General features: G+C 37.5%; 1 protein-coding gene across 1 annotated transcript in view; it reads left to right on the top strand.

The window, feature by feature from the left end:
• The window catches only part of LOC111158116 (centrosomal protein 112), a 414,110-nt gene that overhangs the window by 43,510 nt on the left and 352,676 nt on the right, over nt 1-17,924 (top strand). Inside the window, exons 4-7 of the mRNA XM_022519974.1 lie at nt 2,656-2,749; nt 4,677-4,754; nt 16,309-16,356; nt 16,831-16,908. Of these exons, the coding sequence (XP_022375682.1) occupies nt 2,656-2,749; nt 4,677-4,754; nt 16,309-16,356; nt 16,831-16,908 (298 nt within the window). The remainder of the gene's footprint in view (nt 1-2,655; nt 2,750-4,676; nt 4,755-16,308; nt 16,357-16,830; nt 16,909-17,924) is intronic.

The raw sequence follows: 17,924 nt of genomic DNA, 5'->3' as shown, positions 1-17,924 counted from the left end.
AAAAAGGAAAAAAAAATATATATATATATTAGATAAACTAGTTAAAAAACGTTAAAAAAAAAAGGAAAGGGTAAAAGTTAAAAAAATTTAGCAGAAGAAGAAAAATAAATTGAAAAAAAAAGAAAAAGAAAAAAAATTAAATTAACTGCAAGGCTAAAGAATCATGGGGAGAAAGCCATGAGTTCCGTGCTTTGCTTTCTCCTCCTTTGGAATTCCGCTGCTCTCCTTGGTATTGAAACTGCACTCCTTGGTAGGTGAATCTGGTCCTGGCTGGGCTTCTTGTTGATCTTCTGGGGGAGGGGCCTGTTGTAGTGATTCTCAAGTGTCTTTGCCCCAGGCGGAGTTGCACCGCCCTTACCAGAGGCCGGGCTGAGTAATCCGCTCGGGTTTGCTTTCGGGAGCTTTTGTTCCCTGAGCGCTTTCCGTAGAGTTCCGGAGGGCGGGAATGAAAATGGCGGCCTCCCGGTCTCCGGCTCGGAGGAGCCGAGAGCCCGGGGCCCCACTCCTCAGTGCGCCCTCAGAGAACAGCGCCGATTTACTCCCGTCACCCTGCCTCCGGCCGCGCTCCGAGCTGACCGAGCCTGCGACCGGTTCAAGGTAACCCCGAGCTTAGAGCTTACTCCTCGGCTCTGTCTCTGTAGCCGGCTTTCCTGTTCTAATACCTGTAAGCTCTGCGACACTCAGACACCCCCGATCCTTCTGTGACCCTGCGGGACCTGAGGCCACGCTGACCCTGCGTGGGCTTCACCCCGGTTAAGCCTCTGGAGCGATGTCCCTCAGCGGAACAGACTTTTAAAAGTCCCAATTTTGTGCTCCGTTGCTCCGCCGCTTGCCGGGAGCCGGCCCCTCCCCCCGCGGTCTATCTTCCCGTCGCTTTGGATTCACTTCTCCGCCCGTCCTACCTTTCAGAAAGTGGTTGATTTTCTGTTTCTAGAGTTGCTGTTCTTCTTCTCTTCGATCTCCCGTTGGATTTGTAGGTGTTTGCAATCTTTAGATAAGCTATCTAGCTGATCTCCCGCTACCTGAAGTAGTCTCAGCCTGCTACTTCTCCGCCATCTTGACTCCTCCCCCTGAATGTGGCATCTTTAAAACACTGTACCTAATGTTTTAGTGAGATCCACTAGGGTAAGGACAGATAGCAGCTCATTTGCTTGAGCAGCTAGGAGATCGTTGATGACTTATTATAGCACTTTCAGGATGAGTAGAAGTCAGATTGCAGTTGATTGAAAAGTGTATGGCAGGTTAGGACATGGATCTAGTAACTTACTTTGAAAATTTATTGTGAAGGGAAAGAAGTAGATTGGTACAGAGGACAGCTACAAGTGAATTAAAGGATATGTTGTTTTATGTATGCACCCTGTGTAATAAATAGATAAATGTTTCAGTCCTCCTTTTTTATTAATATTTTCTATGAGAATTTCTCTTAATATTTAAGCATTTTTCAATTTTTAAGTTAGCTCTTTTTATGATTGTTTAATCTATTCTTAAAGAAGGACAGGCCACTGCTTAGTATGGTGTATCAGGTTGCCTCTTCCCACATCCTTAGTTTTAACTGTTTATATCAGCACAAGCACATGGGTTAATGAAGTTATTCTCAAAATATTACTTTATCTATTTTTCTGATTTGTTTTTAAGTATTTGGATAACCCGGGGTATTGGTATAACAAATTAATAGCTTTCTTTAAAACAGCTTTTTCAGACATTTTACATTACTTAGTAACTAGTCTAAGGAATGTTATTCTTTTGGTGTTACTAACAAAAACACATTCATTGTCATCTTGTCTTTTTCAACTACTATTCTGTCTTTGGGAATACTTTGTATGGACCAGTATTTGTGAAGGGAATCCTGATAGGGCTTGTGGTTAAAAGTTAGTGACTTTACCTCATTCTTTAATGGTTGATTTCCATTTTATGTATCTTGAAGGAGCTGTTCAGAGCATAGATAATCATAATAATGAAACATTCATTGAAGTAGCTTGAGTAAAAATATATGAGAGACTCCAGGCTAAAGCAGAATATTGAGAATGATATTTTTAAATTACATTTTATATTGGAGAAAAGCCTTTTTGTTCAAATTCATTTGGAAGCTTAAATCATTTTCCTATTTAACTGCACTTATAACATTTTACCTGATTTAATGTGGTGTATTTTAAATTTAAGACTGATTTATCTGTACTTTCTGACATGGTTTCAAATTAATCCAAATTTTCAGTACATGAGGATTTTTAAATTTTATGTATCTAATGGCTTCATCTTGAAGTACAACGGGAATCAATAAAACCTACTAACCTTTAAAAACAATTATCCTCTCCAAGAATATATGTTTCATTTTTCTCTTGTTCTCTACTTAGGAAAAGAGGGAGGAAGAAGAAAAGATTTAAATACATGTAGTTTATAATAGTTCCACTTAAAAATAGCATTTGTTTATAAGCAAGTCTGTGGCATTTAGGTGACATTTTATTTATACTTAAATGAAATTAAATGTGAGAATTACAAATGGTCGTTGTATGCCTTTTTTCTTTGCTATGGAAGCATCATTGTTAAATATAAAAAATCATGTCATTTCCAAAAGAAAAAAATTAGTAGTCCTAGATTTGAATGCCCTGTGTCTTCTGAATTTCCCCCATTCTGACTGTTACTGTTTTGGTCTGTTAGTAGGGAACCATACACTGCGAAGCTCCAAATGCGATCCCATTCTATGAGTCCAACCTCCAGAGAAGATGGACAAAATATTACCCCAAAGAGTTGTGTAAGATCAGATTCTACTTTCTTTTGTTTGTTATTTTAAAATAACTCCACAAATTTTTAGTTTCAGGTTTGTCAAAGTTCCAACAATTACTTAAAAACATTGCATACAATGTAAGGGTTTTGGTGAACACTCCAATATCAAAGAACATGGTGCGTTTGGTATACTCCATAGTGTTCCTTCTGCTTTCGTAATGGTTCTGAGGCATCCCATGAAGCAGTGTATTGTTTCTTTTGTGCATCGAAGAATAACTTTGGAAAGCTTCATTTTTTAGCTGTTTTTTTTCCCTTTTCCCTTTTACTTTATGTGTGTGTGTGTGTGTGTGTGTGTGTATATGTATACACACACACATATGTATTTATATATATATATATATATATATATATATATATATACATATATATGATCTGACACCCAGTGGTCATACATTTAAGAAACTGAGATTAACTTGTAGCGAAGTAGGGGATACTGCATTTTTGCTGAAGTTGAGCTGTTTATGTCCTAAAATGTGAATGCCTCTTTTGCAACTCATTGCTTATCACAGTTTTGGTTTGAACAAGGTGCTAGTGAGCATTCCAGTTAGCTTTCTAGAGAGAAGAATTTTGCCTGCTTACTCTGGCCTTCTTGCGTAACTCTGGCTGGTCTTGGGTTACATGACTTGGAGTTACAAGGAGATCATGTGTGATGCGTGACTGTTCAGCACATATTGCTCTAAACATAACTCACTGCATTCTCTCCAGTGATAGTTTGCAACTTTGGAAAATATTTTAAGGGCAGCGTATTTTAAATATTTGTGGGCTTATTATCAACCATTACATTTACTCAAAATAAACAAGGCAGGTGCCTTTTCTTAAGACGTTCTTCTTTACAAAGAAAAACGTGCAAGAAGCGGGGACCTGCAGTAGAAACAATAATGAATTTTAATAGAGTATGTGTAATAAATCAACATTTTGTTCAATAGAAATTTGGAGATAATAAGATATGGGGAACATTTTAGTATATTTTTTCATCATTTCAGGGTAAGTGATCATAGGTAAATAGATTTGTTTATTAGTAGTGAGGTTTTCTAAAAGTGTGGACATGGTGTGCCAACAAATTTAATTTCAAAATACATTTTTTGGCTGTACTGTAATATATACGTTATTATTTTATGCAGATATACCTTTCTAAGGTTTTAGAGCTTTTAGATCATTGTCCATTTCTGGGCACAGATTTTAGGCTGTGCTCGGTTGCAGTTTTAATCTGCTCTGATAAATGTGTAATATAATAAGTTATATGGGAGGGGAAAAGCGTGCAATTTTAATTTTTTAAAAAAGTAAAATTTCACCATAATTGTATTCTCATGATGTGAATCCAAAGCTTATTTCTCTTTATATTCAGTGTATGAATGAGAATTAATTTAAGAACAAAGAGCTTCTTGGACATCAACACAAACTTCCCTGTTAACTAATTTTAAGGATTATAAATAATTCATCTTTTCAAGTGTTTCCCCACCCCCCTTTAAAGCTACTGTGGTATACCACAATTAAAACTTTTTGTAAAAGAACTTAAAGAGAAGAATCTGGATTAATTTTTAAAATATTCTTTTGATGTGTAGGAGTTTTTTTTTTTTTTTTGAAATCTAGTTACTGTGTGAATATATTGTGAAGGCACCTCATAGCCCTAAGCAGCTATAATAAACAGTCATTACTTAGAACTGAGAACTCTAGCTCAGCTGTAACTTAAACCTTTCCTTTGAGGGCAATGCAGCACTACCAGAAAAGCACACAAAACTCTGATTACTCTGAATGACATATATTTTGTCCTGTTTTCTGTCTTTTCTTTCCTTCTTTCCTCTCACTATCCCTCTCTTCTTCCTTCCTTTTCTCTGCTATTTCTTCCTTCCCTCTTTCCTTCCCCTGCTTCTTCTCTTTTGTCTTTTGTCTTTCAGGAAGCTCATTCCAAAAAATCTGCTGTTTCTTTGGATGACAGCGACATCGAAGCTCGCCTTAATAGTTGGAATCTTGGGGTAAAAAAAAGTACTTTATGTATGTATATCAATGTAGGAGAATTGTATTATATTTGGAAAACATCTGAACTGATTCTGTTTAGTGACTATTATTGGATGTCAGCCTCAGTACTGCAGTAGTACTGTGGGAGAAGGACTTTGAGTATGGGAAAGAGAAAGAACGTTCCAAAGAAGCATAAAGCAGTCCCTGCCCTCAACAAGCTGATTTTCTTATTGGTTAAATAGGAGAGACACGCATACCTATTACATAATAATTGAAGATAGTGTATGGTAAAATATCAAAATGAGTTAGAAAGTAGAATACTAAAGTGGAGGGAAGGGGAGGGAGGACTTGGAGAAGCAAGGTCATTACGGTTAAAAAAAATTGGGAGATATCCTGGATGAGCTGCCATCGTGGGCAGCTGTTTTCGGTGCAAAGACCGAGAAGGGCCTGGATGTTTCTAGACAGGTGTGGAGGTGCAGAGCTAGGAAGAGAGAGGCCTGAAGAAATGTGGGTGGTGTAAGTCAGCTGTCATGACTGGATCTTTGGGACTTATGTAGTGGGTGAGGGGCAACGTTAATCGGGTGGATTGTATTGGAGCTTTGAATGCTAAAGTGAGTGGTTTAGCTTTTACATTTTAGGCAATAGTGAGCCCTGGAGGTTTATTTTTTCCTTCCATGGTCCACTTTGCCTGATGCCATTTAAAAGCTTTGAGGAAATGAAAAGAGGGTTAGAACAATTTTTATAGCATTTTTTTTCCGAAGATTTTATTTATTTATTTGACAGACAGAGATCACAAGGCAGGCAGAGAGAGAGAGGGGGAAGCAGGCTCCCGCTGAGCAGAGAGCCCGAGGCAGGGCTCGATCCCAGGACCCCGAGATCATGACCTGAGCCGAAGGCAGAGGCTTTAACCCACTGAGCCACCTGGTCGCCCTGCATTTTGTTATTAATAAAATAATTTGTAATTTGAAAATTTGAAAAATATAGAAAATCAGAGAAATAAATTATGTTTGAAAATCTTAACACTGAGAGATGGTTTAGCCTTTTGCTATATATTTTCTCCCCTCCTTTTTTTCCTGTGTATATTTATAAAATTAAAATAAAATTGGGGTCATATTACAAATATCATTTTGCACTGTTTAAATTTGCTCTAAGTTTATAATAGTTCTATAAATATGAATATTAACCATAGCACTAATTTTTCTTTTGGATGGGTATTCCATAACTTATTTAAGCATTCTGCTATTTTTGGACATTTTGGTTGCTCCCAGTTTATGGCTAATGTAAGTAACACTCATTAAGAATCTTTGTGTACAGGGGCTCCTGGGTGGCTCAGTGGGTTAAAGCCTCTGCCTTCGGCTCAGGTGATGATCCCAGGGTCCTGGGATCGAGCCCCGCACTGGGCTCTCTGCTCTGCAGAGAGCCTGCTTCCTCCTCTCTCTCTGCCTGCCTCTTTGCCTACTTGTGATCTCTTTCTGTCAAATAAATAAATAAAATATTTAAAAAAAAAAAAATCTTTGTGTACATATTTGGTTGCTTTCTCAGGTTATATCCCTTCCTGGTACATTGCCCCCAGAAGGCATATACCAGTTTATTCTCCAACCAACAGTATGTGGGATTGTCTTTTTTTCTTTTCTTTTTTTTTTTTTTTTAACCTCTTCACTGACAGTGGTGATAGTTATTTTAAAAAATCTAAAACCCTTCCTTCTAATAATGGTCTTTAATGAAAGCAGTGCTTTGGGAAAATTGACTTGGTGGCATTTTGAAGGTTATGGTGGATGCGAGTAGGAATTGGAGAAAGGGAGCCAGTCGTCTTTTCAGTGTTTGTGGTAAGCTGCACGTTAGTGTGATTTCTGTGAAGATGGAGAGTGTTGAAAGAAAAGACATTTCAAAGAGAGTAAAGGATGCTAGTGACTGATTGGTGAGCTGACCGGAAGGGCACCTAAAGGTTTGCTTCTAGGAAATGGGAACATTGGCTCAGTTAACTGTCAGGTGGGGGAAATCATTTGAAGAGTTACAAGTTTCCTTTTAGACGGGTGGAGTTTGAAGAGATGGTCGGACACATTGGGGAGGTCAAGGTTTGGAGGTTCATGAGACTCGAGGGCTGGAATCCTACTTCGTAGTCGTACTGCTGGAGGTGGTGGCTGCACCCAGAGGCTGGACAGCTGGTCTTCAGGGGGCAGAATAGAGACAGCTGACTCCGATAAGGGGCATGATTAGAAGGTAGGGAATGGATCAGAATTTAAAGCAACATGAATCTCCTAGCCATTTTGGGAGCATGTTAGTGAAAGAGAAGAGAGAGAATTAATAACAAGAGGGGAATAGTAAGTTAAAAGAAACACACTGTTATGTTTGAAGGTGGAGGGGAAGCAGCCACTGGAGGGAAGGCCTAAGTTACCATTGTGGGAGAAGAGCACAGGAAAACCCCCAGAAAGACAATTGTTTTGATATTTGCCAGAAAGCAGTATCAAAGTGGAAAGTTAAATTCTGGTCTATCCTTTTAAACTTGCCTTTGCCCTTAGCTATTCGAAACTTCTGATGCACGTTTCTTAGCACACACAGTACTTTGTCCAATTATTTAACTGTTCAGAGGATTAAATTTTTCATTTATATAATAAAATTAAAACAAAAGATGTAAAATATTTTGAGGTAATACCTTAAAACTAGGTCTGCCTGGGTTTTGTTTCACACTTTTATTGTTCAAAGAGTTCACTAACAGTGTAAAATATGAAAGTCTTGCATTTTTACATATTTATAACATCTATACATTAATCAGGCTGAACTATATCTTTTGATCACAGTAGAATAATTTAAGAATCCAGTGTATTCAAAAGGTTAGATTTTGCTTTGATTTTAGTTTTGTGTGAGAATGTGTGATGGACTTTTTTTCTTCCTGTGAATGATTGGTTAATAGTAGTTAATTTTAGTGCTCCGCATTAAGGGTGCATTTTTTATATTGCTGGCATGACTTTCATACACCTTCGTTCTGTTGCATTTGATGTTCCAGAATAATTTTCTAGATTTTGTTAAACATACATTTTTTCCGTCAAATATATTCTTTCTTTCTCCAGGAGTGTGTCAGTATTTCTTTTTTTTTTTTTTTTATGAATACATAATTCTAAGTAGAGCTTTACTTATTAAACCTAGCAATTAAATTTTCTTCCTTTTTTTTTTTCCTTCCTCTCTGAGCATTTTAACCTTTAGTTTTGGGGAAGCTTTCTTACTCTGCCAATATAATTTATGTGTATTTCATGCTTTACTATCTTTACGTACATTTTTTTCCTTTTTCTTTTTTCTTTTTCTGAAGCCCTGGCCGGGGGCTGGGAGGAGGACTTCCCAGGGCCTTCCATCCTGGTTACTAGTCACCTGCCCACTCCCACTGTGGGTCCACATGCTGATCGCAAAGTCTCACTCCTACCAGAAGCAAAGGAAGAGTGAGGACTCTGCGTCGTAGCCCCAGAGCAGGATCTGGGAGGAGTGTGGGATTAGTGCAGGGCTAGTTCTCAAGATAGGCAGTGGGAGTTGGGCAAGGTCAGCAGGAGTGAGTGTCCCCAGATCCCACAGGTAGATCCAGAGGGTGGACAGCACCCTCGAGGCAGGCAGACCCACCTGGAGGCTAGGGGCCATCTGGGAGGAGTGAACCTGCCCATCAAGGGCTAGGGGTGCCTGTAAACAGTTAGCAGGTAGGAATATGCCTTTACTCTCCCGTCGGAAGCCTGGCTGGTCTGCCCACTGGAGCCTTCCTCCCTGGGGCCTGTTGGGAACTGTCCTAACTAGGCACCTGGGCAGCTGTCACGCTGGTCTAGTAAACAAAAGAGGAAGAGGAAGACAAAAGAGTAAGTTGAGATGAGTGGTTCCAACAGATGAGTTGCCCAGCTTGCTAACCCACAGAACTGTGAGCTCAATAAATGGGTGTAGTTTGAAGCTGTGAAGTTTTGGGGTAATTTGTTGTGTAGCAGAGAGCTGTTTGTTTGGTACAGAATACTGCCTGACTGTTTTCTGAGGTGACTGCCCAATCCTTGGGATTGTCAGTGAATTTTTTTTTTTTTTTTACTTAAAAAAATTTAGCTATTCTTAAGAGTGGTTGGTGACATTGCTTTGTGTGGTTTTTGTATGTATTTTCCTGGTGACTAATACAGTTAGGTGACCTTTCAGAAGTTGTTGACAGTTTAGATGGCCTCTCGCAGGGTGAAGTGCCTACTTGTGCCTTGGCCAGGTTTCCTGTTGGGTTGTTTGCTTTTTTCATACTGATATGTCACAGTTTTGTATCTGTTTTGGGTAAGAGTCCTTTTGGAGTATTATAAATATTTTCTCTTACTTTATTGCTTTCCTTCAATCTCTTACTGGCATCTTCGATGAACAGAAAATGGACATTTTAATGCAGTTCATTTTCTTATCTTTTCACTATGTGATTAGTATTGTTTTGTGTTCTATTTAAGATCTTTGACCATCTTAAGGTCCTGAAGATATTATTCTATGTTGTCTTCTAGCAGCCCCGTTGTTTTACTTTATCATGTTGTATTTGTTTATTTTTTAAAGTTTTTATTTATTTGAGAGAGATAGAGATAGAGAACGAGCAGGGAGGAGAGGGAAAAGCAGGCTCCCTTTCCGCAGGGAGCCCAGTGTGGGGCTTAGCCCAGGACCCTGAGATCATGACCTGAACTGAAGATAGACGCTTAACCGACTGAGCCATGCAGGTCCCTCACTTTTTCTGTTTAGATTACATATCATCTGCAGGTGATTTCGGTATATAAGATAGAGTGTTAATGAAACAAGAAGGGATTGAGAGAGAGACAAACCATAAGTGACTCTTAATCTCACAAAACAAACTGAGGGTTGCTAGGGGGAGGTGTTTGGAGGGGGGTGGGGTTATGGCATTGGGGAGGGTATGTGCTATGGTGAGTGCTGTGAAGTGTGTAAACCTGGCGATTCACAGACCTGTACGCCTGGGGATAAAAATATATTATATGTTTATAAAATAAAATTAAAAATTAAAAAAAAAGATAGAGTGTTAAGATTTATTTTTGTCACATATATATATAAAATCTATCTCCAGGTGACACTCACATTTATTGAGAAGACTATTCCTGTTGTACCACAGTTTTATTTGTCTCATAAATCACGTGATAGTACTTGTCTGTTTCCATTCTGTTCCTTTGGCTTATTTGCTTTTCCTTGTGCCAAGGGACTGTGCCGTTACATATCTGTATTTAATTTGTGCTCAATATGTTTGTTGAAATGTGAGTAAACCAATGACTGAACTTCCATTTGTAGTATTATTTCTGAGGAAAAGCGTTTTTCAAGTTCTAAAATGTTGACTTAAGAAACATTATTTTGGGAGCACCTGGGTGGCTCAGTGGGTTAAGCCTCTGCCTTGGGCTCAGGTCGTGATCTCAGGGTCCTGGGATCGAGCCCTGCATCGGGCTCTCTGCTCAGCGGGAGACCTGCTTCCCCCACCCCTCCCCCCGCCCCCTGCCTGCCTCTCTGCCTACTTGTGATCTCGGTCTGTCAAATAAATAAATAAAATCTTAAAAAAAAAAGAAATATTATTTTGGAGCATAATTGGTTTGACATTGAGAACTGCATTTATTTTACGCTATCGGGAGAATTTTGGCAGTTCTGACTGATGCTGTGACTTAAAAACATTTATTTTAGTTGTGGTGCTAGTAATATATTGCTTGATAATGCCCTTTCCTATAAGGCAGCTAAAATATTAGATAAAATGTCTTTCTGTTTTTGTGGAATCATAGACCCTCTCTAATTGGTCAACATTAGTCTATAAGGGATATTTGATCAGTTTGACCAAAATCCTGAATAATCCAAAGAAATAATCTGACAGAACCCTTTGTAACCAGTTTGACTAAAACACTAACCAAAATAAAATGTCAAAAGCCAGTTTTCATTAGAAAGCATTCAGGTATCTGAATTTGTGTCTAGTTTAAACTATTATGTATTTTATTATTGTGTTTCTCTTTGCTCTTTAAACAAGAAGTGTTTGGTCATGTGAGTCATTCTTGCTATTGGAACTTAATTTTTTTGGCTTTGTTTTCTGTATAATATTTTGTTAGACTTTAATGTTTTACATAAATCCTTTTTATCTTCCATTTTGGACATTCTTTATTGTGGTCTTCTTTCTTGAGGTATTATGAGAGAACAAGAAATTTTCCAAAAGAGCATGAAAAAAGTCAATGTTAAGACTGTTCATAGATTGCTTCAAGTCCATTTGCTCGTGGATTACAAAGTGGGAACATTTAACTTCAAAGCACATCTGGCTGCTGTTATAAAAATCAGAAAATAGATTGCTTATTTCCCCCAAGAAGACACAAGAACATGCTTTACTATGGATAATTCCCATTACATATTGAAAGTGCTTATGAGACAAACTCAGTGTACTGTAAATGAACAACAGCAGAAAGAAGATTTATAGTTGTTTACAGTTTTCATTGTTGCTCTTAAATATTATAATAGACTTTTTCATTTTCTTTTTTTTTTTTTTGGTCAACTCGAGAAAGAAAATTTATGATAGCAGAATGAGTCTTTAACTTGTGTATTTAATGGCTTTTAAAGATGCAGAGGATGAAACAGGAGTCACTTCTGCATAGTGGAAAGGCTACATTGTAATTAGCTAAACCAATATTTTGTACTCTGCTTGTAAATGTGGAGCTGTGTCAAAATAAGTCACAGATGGTTTTCTTGGCTTTTGGTTTTAAATTTTAAGCTTAATTAGAGCTCGAGCATCTTTGAGAATTCCGTTTCCCCCTTCCTTTATTTTTCCCCTTCTATTTAATTCTGCTTCATGAATTAGGGTTTTATGTATTTGCAGGTTTGGGTGTGTTTTTAAAGAACTTACTTTCTTGGCTGGTTTTCTCCATTCCAAAAATAGAGAATGGTTACTTACTTTTCATTTATATACCTTCAGACAATAAATATTTATTGAGTGTACTTGCTGCCTGCTGGAAATTTGCTGCCTCTATTTTTCAAAAAGCTGTGTATATATAGTACAGTGTTATTTACTAAAGAATGTGCCTCTTTCTCTGGTATGGTATTTAAGTGGGTTTTATTATTATCTCTACTTAATAAATGCTTCCCAAAATGAATGTATTAATTCATATACCCACCAGTGGTGCACCATCTGGAACACTTTTATTGTCAAATTTTTAATGTGTACCAATCTGGGGGCTATAAAATGCCATCTCGCTCTGGAATTACTTTACATTTACGTATTTCTGAAAAGATTGCACATATATTTCTACGTGTATTAGTCATTCAGATTTCTTTGTCAGTAAAATGTGTCTCATGTTTTTCACATTAAAAAAAATTGTATTGTTATTTCTTTTATTAAATTTTAAAGACCTTCTTTACACATTTTGGAGACTGATCATTTGTGCAAACATCTCCCAGTTTATGGCTTATCTTTTCATGTTATTCATGATATCTTTTTTGGAGAGAAGTTCTTACTCAGTCAAATATTTTAATTTCCTTTTTGTTTATGCATTTTGTTTTATTTTGTTTTGGTTCTTGCTTAAGAAATCTTTTCTACTTTGAGGCTATAAATTCAGGGAGAGGGAGAGAGAATCTTAAGCAGGCTTCATGTCCAGCATGGAACTCCACAAGGGGCTTGATCTCATAAGCCTGAGACCATGATCTCAGTTGAAATCAGGAGTTGGACTCTTAACCGAATGAGCCACTCAGGCACCTCAAGTCATTCTTTGAAGTTGTCTTCTGAAAGGTTTTAAGGTTCTGCTTTTAATTATAAGTATTTTTTTTTAAAGATTTTATTTGTTTGTCAGAGAGAGAGAGCACAAGCAGAGGAAACAGCAGGCAGAGGGAGAGAGAGGCAGGCTCCCCACTGAGCAAGGAGCCTGATGTGGGACTCGATCCCAGGACCCTGGGATCATGTCCTGAGCTGAAGGCAGACACTTAACTGACCAAGTCACCCAGGCATCCCTAATTATAAGTATTTAATCCATTGGAAATTTATCATATGTGGTACAAGAAGGCATCAGATCTCACTCTTTTCCACCTATTGAACACAGCTTTATTTTCTCAATAATTCACAAAGCTAGATTTTTCATGAGTCATGTTCTCATATTTATTTGAATTTCCAGTACTCTCTAGTTGATTCCATTGACTAATCTTCATTACTGTAGTTTTATTATATCTTAGTAAATCACTCCACCTTGATTGTTTTCTTCAGGCATGTCTTGGCTATTCTTGTCTATTTATTTATATACATTTTATAAAGAGCTTATTAAGTTTTACCAAAGCCCTATTGAGATTTTGGTTTGGATAAATTAAGTCACTAGATCAAGCTAAGGATAATGTCATTTTTATAATATTGAGACTGTCCAAAAACATGGTTTCACTATTTATTTCATTATTAATATTTTTTAAAAAATCTGAATTATTTTCTTTTTCTTTTTTTTTTTTGAATTATTTTCTGCACAAAGGGCTTATGTGTATTTTCTTAGATTTGCTTTTAGGAATTATATGTTTTGTGATTACAAATGATATCTCTATAAAATTATTTTCTTTTCCTAAGTGACTTTTGCTAATTTACAGAAATACAGCTGACTTTTATGTATCAGTTTGGCATCTCACAACTTCGCTAAGCTCTTACTTGGTCAGCTCCTGTTTAATGTCTTTCTGTTTTCTGTCTTTATTTGTAGTGTTCTTTACGAACTTCCTGAGATTATTTAGAAGTTATACTTGAATACATATTGTCTTGGTGGTGGAACAGAAACATCGTCAAACATTGACCTGCAGGAAAGTGGTCTATGTCAAGTGGGTTGCATAAAAAACCCTAATGAATCAAAGTCCTGACACAGGGGAGGCCAAAGGGGGCCCATATTACTGTTTTCTTCTATTTCATGGCTTTGAAAAAAAGTAATTCCTACTACTGACAGGTTTTGATTTTGATTTTCTGTTTTTTATAGGAAGTTTTTATGGATGTTGGATTCTTTTTGTTGTTCACGATTACTGATGTTAGGTGTTTTTGAACAAGAGGTAGCCAATGGCTGTATGGGATGGATGGCTTGGGTAACTTACTTTATTTCTTGGTTTAGGAAGGCCTTCTTCTCCGGCTCCACTGAAGTTCACTTTCTTTAATAAGTTCTGCCTCTTGTGGTTGTCATTTTGACCCGTCATCCTCTGCTTCTTTGCTTCTGTCTTGTTTCTCCAGGGTTCTTTTTCTTTAGTTCCTTTCTTCTTTCTCTCCATCATGGACAAACTTCCTTCCAAGGGGCCTCTCTCTATTGCATAAGTGGTTCCTTCCTAAGAACCTTCTCTGGTTCTTTACACTTTTTAACAGCCTTCTTTTGATTCTTCTGGCTCCAGCACTCTGATCCGTCAGGTTTTTTGGTGCAACCCACGAAAGGTAGACCACTCTCCTTTTACAGGTCAATGTTTGATGACATTTATATTCCAACACCACTAGGACCCTGAGGCACTTCCCTTTTTATTCCATGCTGTCACTCTGGCTTGGCTCAGGATCTAATTCTGCTGATCTGTGATCTTTCTTTGGTCACTTACATTCAAATCGAGGGTTTTAGTAATCTCTTCTTGTTACGTTGTAGACATCGGTGATGGGTTTTTTATGTGCTTTCTTTGTTGATCTGTATGGGTTTCTGGAAGATGGGGAGAGAAATTTAAATTCAGACAGTTGCCATTACTTTATAGGAATCAGTCTTCAGGCAAAAGAAAATTGTTTTGTAAATTAATCCTTATCTAGATGCTAAAATACAGTTACTCTTCAGATCTTATCTGATGCTATAGAGGTTTTTTTTTTTTTGTTTTTTAAACATGAATAATCAGTTCTATTTTTAATTTCATTGCTGCTGTATTCTTCGATTAATTGGACCATGCTCTTCCTTATCTTTATTATGAACTTGGGTGTGGGTTGTTTATTTCTATGACTATAAACCTATAATAAGTCATTTGAGGAGCTTTTTGAAAACACAGATTTTGGAGGAGGAGATTCTGATAATATATGTTTGACAAAATTTGTCATTTGATGCCAGTGGTGTACTTCAGGGTAAACACCGTTCTGGCTTGAAGTCATGGTTAGTGTTGTATTTATGTTCTTGTACATTTGGAGATTATCTGTGTTGTAAATTGTAACTTTAAGATGTCAAGAGATTAGAATTCCGTGTTAATGATTTTTTTAAAAGATCTTATTTATTTATTTGTCGGAGAGAGAGAGAAAGAAAGCACAAGCCGGGGAGGCAGCCAGCAGAGGGAGAAGCAGGCTCCCCGCTGAGCAGGGAGCCTGATGCGGGACTCCATCCTAGGACCCTGGGATCATGACCTGAGCTGAATGCAGATGCTTAACTGACTGAGCCACCCAGGCATCCCTTGGATAATGATTTTTAATTATTACTTCACTTGTGAACGAAATAGTTGGGGTAATAATCAGTGTTTCTAGTGTATCATACAGTATATTCATTCAATAAATACTTCCTTGAAAGGCTACTACAGATTAGGTATTGTGCTAGTTACCAGGAATACAAAACTGAGACATCATTATCCTTGCACTTGTTGTGCATAAAGACAGACATGGAGACATACTGATAAACACTTAGAATGTGCTGTGAGAGACACATAGGATACTTTAGGAGCTTGGTTAAGGGTGGGATCAGGTACATTGTGCTCCTTCCTCCCTTCCTCCCTTTTATCCTCCTTCCATTCTTTCTTCTTAATGAATATTTATTGGGCACCCATCACCTGCCAGGACCTTTAGTGGATGCTAGGGATAGATGGGTTGTGACAGTCATAGTCTGTTTTCTGAGTTTATACTCTTTTACAGAAGACAGATGTTCAATTAAAGAAGGGTACTATCTGAGTAGGAGGAACTTAATTAAATTTCTTGGGGAAGAGTCTTGAGTAAGTGAACCACAGGATGAAGTTGGGAGAATGAGTTCATAGGTTGCAAAGACTCAGATTTGGGAGAGAAGGTAGTGCTTTTCAAGGTAAGGCGAGTCATTTAGTGTCCGTGGAATACAGGGTATACTGAGGGGGTACATGAGCCTGAAAGGCAGATACAGGAGGAGTCCCAAAGGAATTATCTACTCTGGTAATTATTCTTGAGGTGAATGTCAGGATTCATGCTCTGAACCTGCCTGGCTGTATAGTAATGAGTAATGAGTAATGAAATTGAGACCTGAAAGCTGATTAGGTAGGGGTTAGAGGGGCACAGAGTGGTGCCTAGAGGTAGAGAGGCACAGGAAGACCACCGTATTTCAGTAATGTAAGTCAGCCAGGGTCCTGGGGGTATAAAACGTGTCGGGAGGAGTAGTGGAAACGAAGCTGGGCAGTTAGGCTGTAAGAGGGTCATGAAGGTGCATTTCTGTCTGTAAAGGAGTTTATGTTTTATTTTTATTTGTTAGTGGGCTACTAAAAGCATATCATACAATACCCATCCTAAAACACAAACTAAATATTAAGATACATAGAAAACATTTTTGTATAGCAGCTTAATTCTATATGTTATCAAATAATAATTAAAATGCAAAAATTAAAACTCAAAAATATAATTAATAATTAACACAATTATTAATTTCTATCTCAAATTTTCAGATAGAAAATCCTCGATACCTGAGACAGAAGCCAATCCCAGTTTCTCTGGTAGGTGGGAATGTCACTGGACTTTTTCTATGGACAGATTTTTTTTTTAAGACTTTATTTATTCATTGAAGGAGAGTGAGTAAGAAAGAGAGTGCATGCACAAGTGTGGGGAGGGGCAGAGGGAGAGAGAATCCCAAGCAGACTCCACACTGAGCATGGAGCCCCAGGACCCTGAGATCATGAACCTGGGCTGAAATCAAGTCAGGTGCTCAACCCACTGAGCCACCTAGGCGCCCCCTTATGGACAGGTACTTTTAAATAAAGTAATTGTTAGGTCATTTACGGAAAAGAACAAAAGTCTACATTATGAAGCATAATAGTCTTATGAATCCTATGACTTGCGAGTTAATAAATCACTTTTTTCTCCTATGTCAGTATTATTTTGGTGTGAACTTCAGGCAATTTAGAGTTTCCTTTTTGGTTAATGATAAGGCAGGCCAAAAAAGTATTGAATAACTCTTACTCATTCAACAGATGACTCCCAAATTCAGTCTGAGAAAATCCAGCAGTTTCCACGATGATCATCTCTTCTCTCGAATGCATGAGAAGGAGGTAGGATTGAAATATTTCTGAGTATCGAATAATGGACACAGTTTTTGTATTTTATATCATATGAGTTTTCAGGTCTGAATAATTATGCATGGGAGGGAGAGGTTGTCTTTGGTACAAATGTAAAATAATGATGCAGGGTAGGCAAGTCTTGTTTTTCTGTTTTTGTGTGTGTGTGTGTGTGTGTGTGTATGTGTGTGTGTACATCTCCCACTTTCTGCAAGTGCTGAGGGGACTGTCTTCTCACTATTCATTCCTGCGGGTCAGGGCCTGGGGAGAGGGCAGGTTTTAGAAGCGGTGTCTTTGACCTCAACGAATCCCTCCAGCCTGCCTTTATCTCAACCTGATTTTAATGTAACTTTCTAGTTTTGCATTCTTACTGTTTCTACTATTTAAATTGATCTGCAGAATTAAGCTATGCTATGGTTGATATGTAACATAATATACTGTCTTTTTTGGTCATTGGAAAATAGAATTATCCAAGAGGCAGTATTGTTTATTGGTTAAAAGTATAAACTATGAAGTCAAGAATACCTGAATTTAAGTCCTCCTTATTTGCTGTGTGAAAACGGGCAGATACTTGCCCCCTCTGAGTTCCAGTTTTCTTGTCTAATTTGGGAGACACCTGCTTTACAGGATTAGTATGAAGATTTTATGGTCTGTGAGTACCTGTACGCTTCACATATAGTAGACATGAAATGAAGGTTAATTTTTAAAATTAATTAATTAAATTAATTTTTTAATTAATTAATTTAATTTATGATTTTCTTTTTAAAATTTCTGTTCTAGGAAATCTGAAAATCATCATTATTATTTTTATTTTTGCTTATGACACCAGTGGAAAGACTTTGGTCATCTGTGTGGTGTGATAGAAGACTGTCAGATTAGGAATCTGAAAAACTATGTCCTTAATTTGCCTTACCGCTCTGTAGTCATATTAGCTAGGGAAGTCAAGAATATTAGTTTAGTTTTTGCTTAAATAGAGGGTAATTATTGATGTCACAGGGTCATTACCAAAA

The sequence above is a fragment of the Enhydra lutris genome, unplaced genomic scaffold, assembly GCF_002288905.1.
Source record: "Enhydra lutris kenyoni isolate GAN:26980312 unplaced genomic scaffold, ASM228890v2 scaffoldscaffold57, whole genome shotgun sequence".
In the NCBI taxonomy this organism is placed as follows: domain Eukaryota; kingdom Metazoa; phylum Chordata; class Mammalia; order Carnivora; family Mustelidae; genus Enhydra; species Enhydra lutris.
The sequence above is the reverse complement of the archived record's forward strand: the minus strand, read 5'-3'. Positions and strand labels throughout refer to the sequence as shown.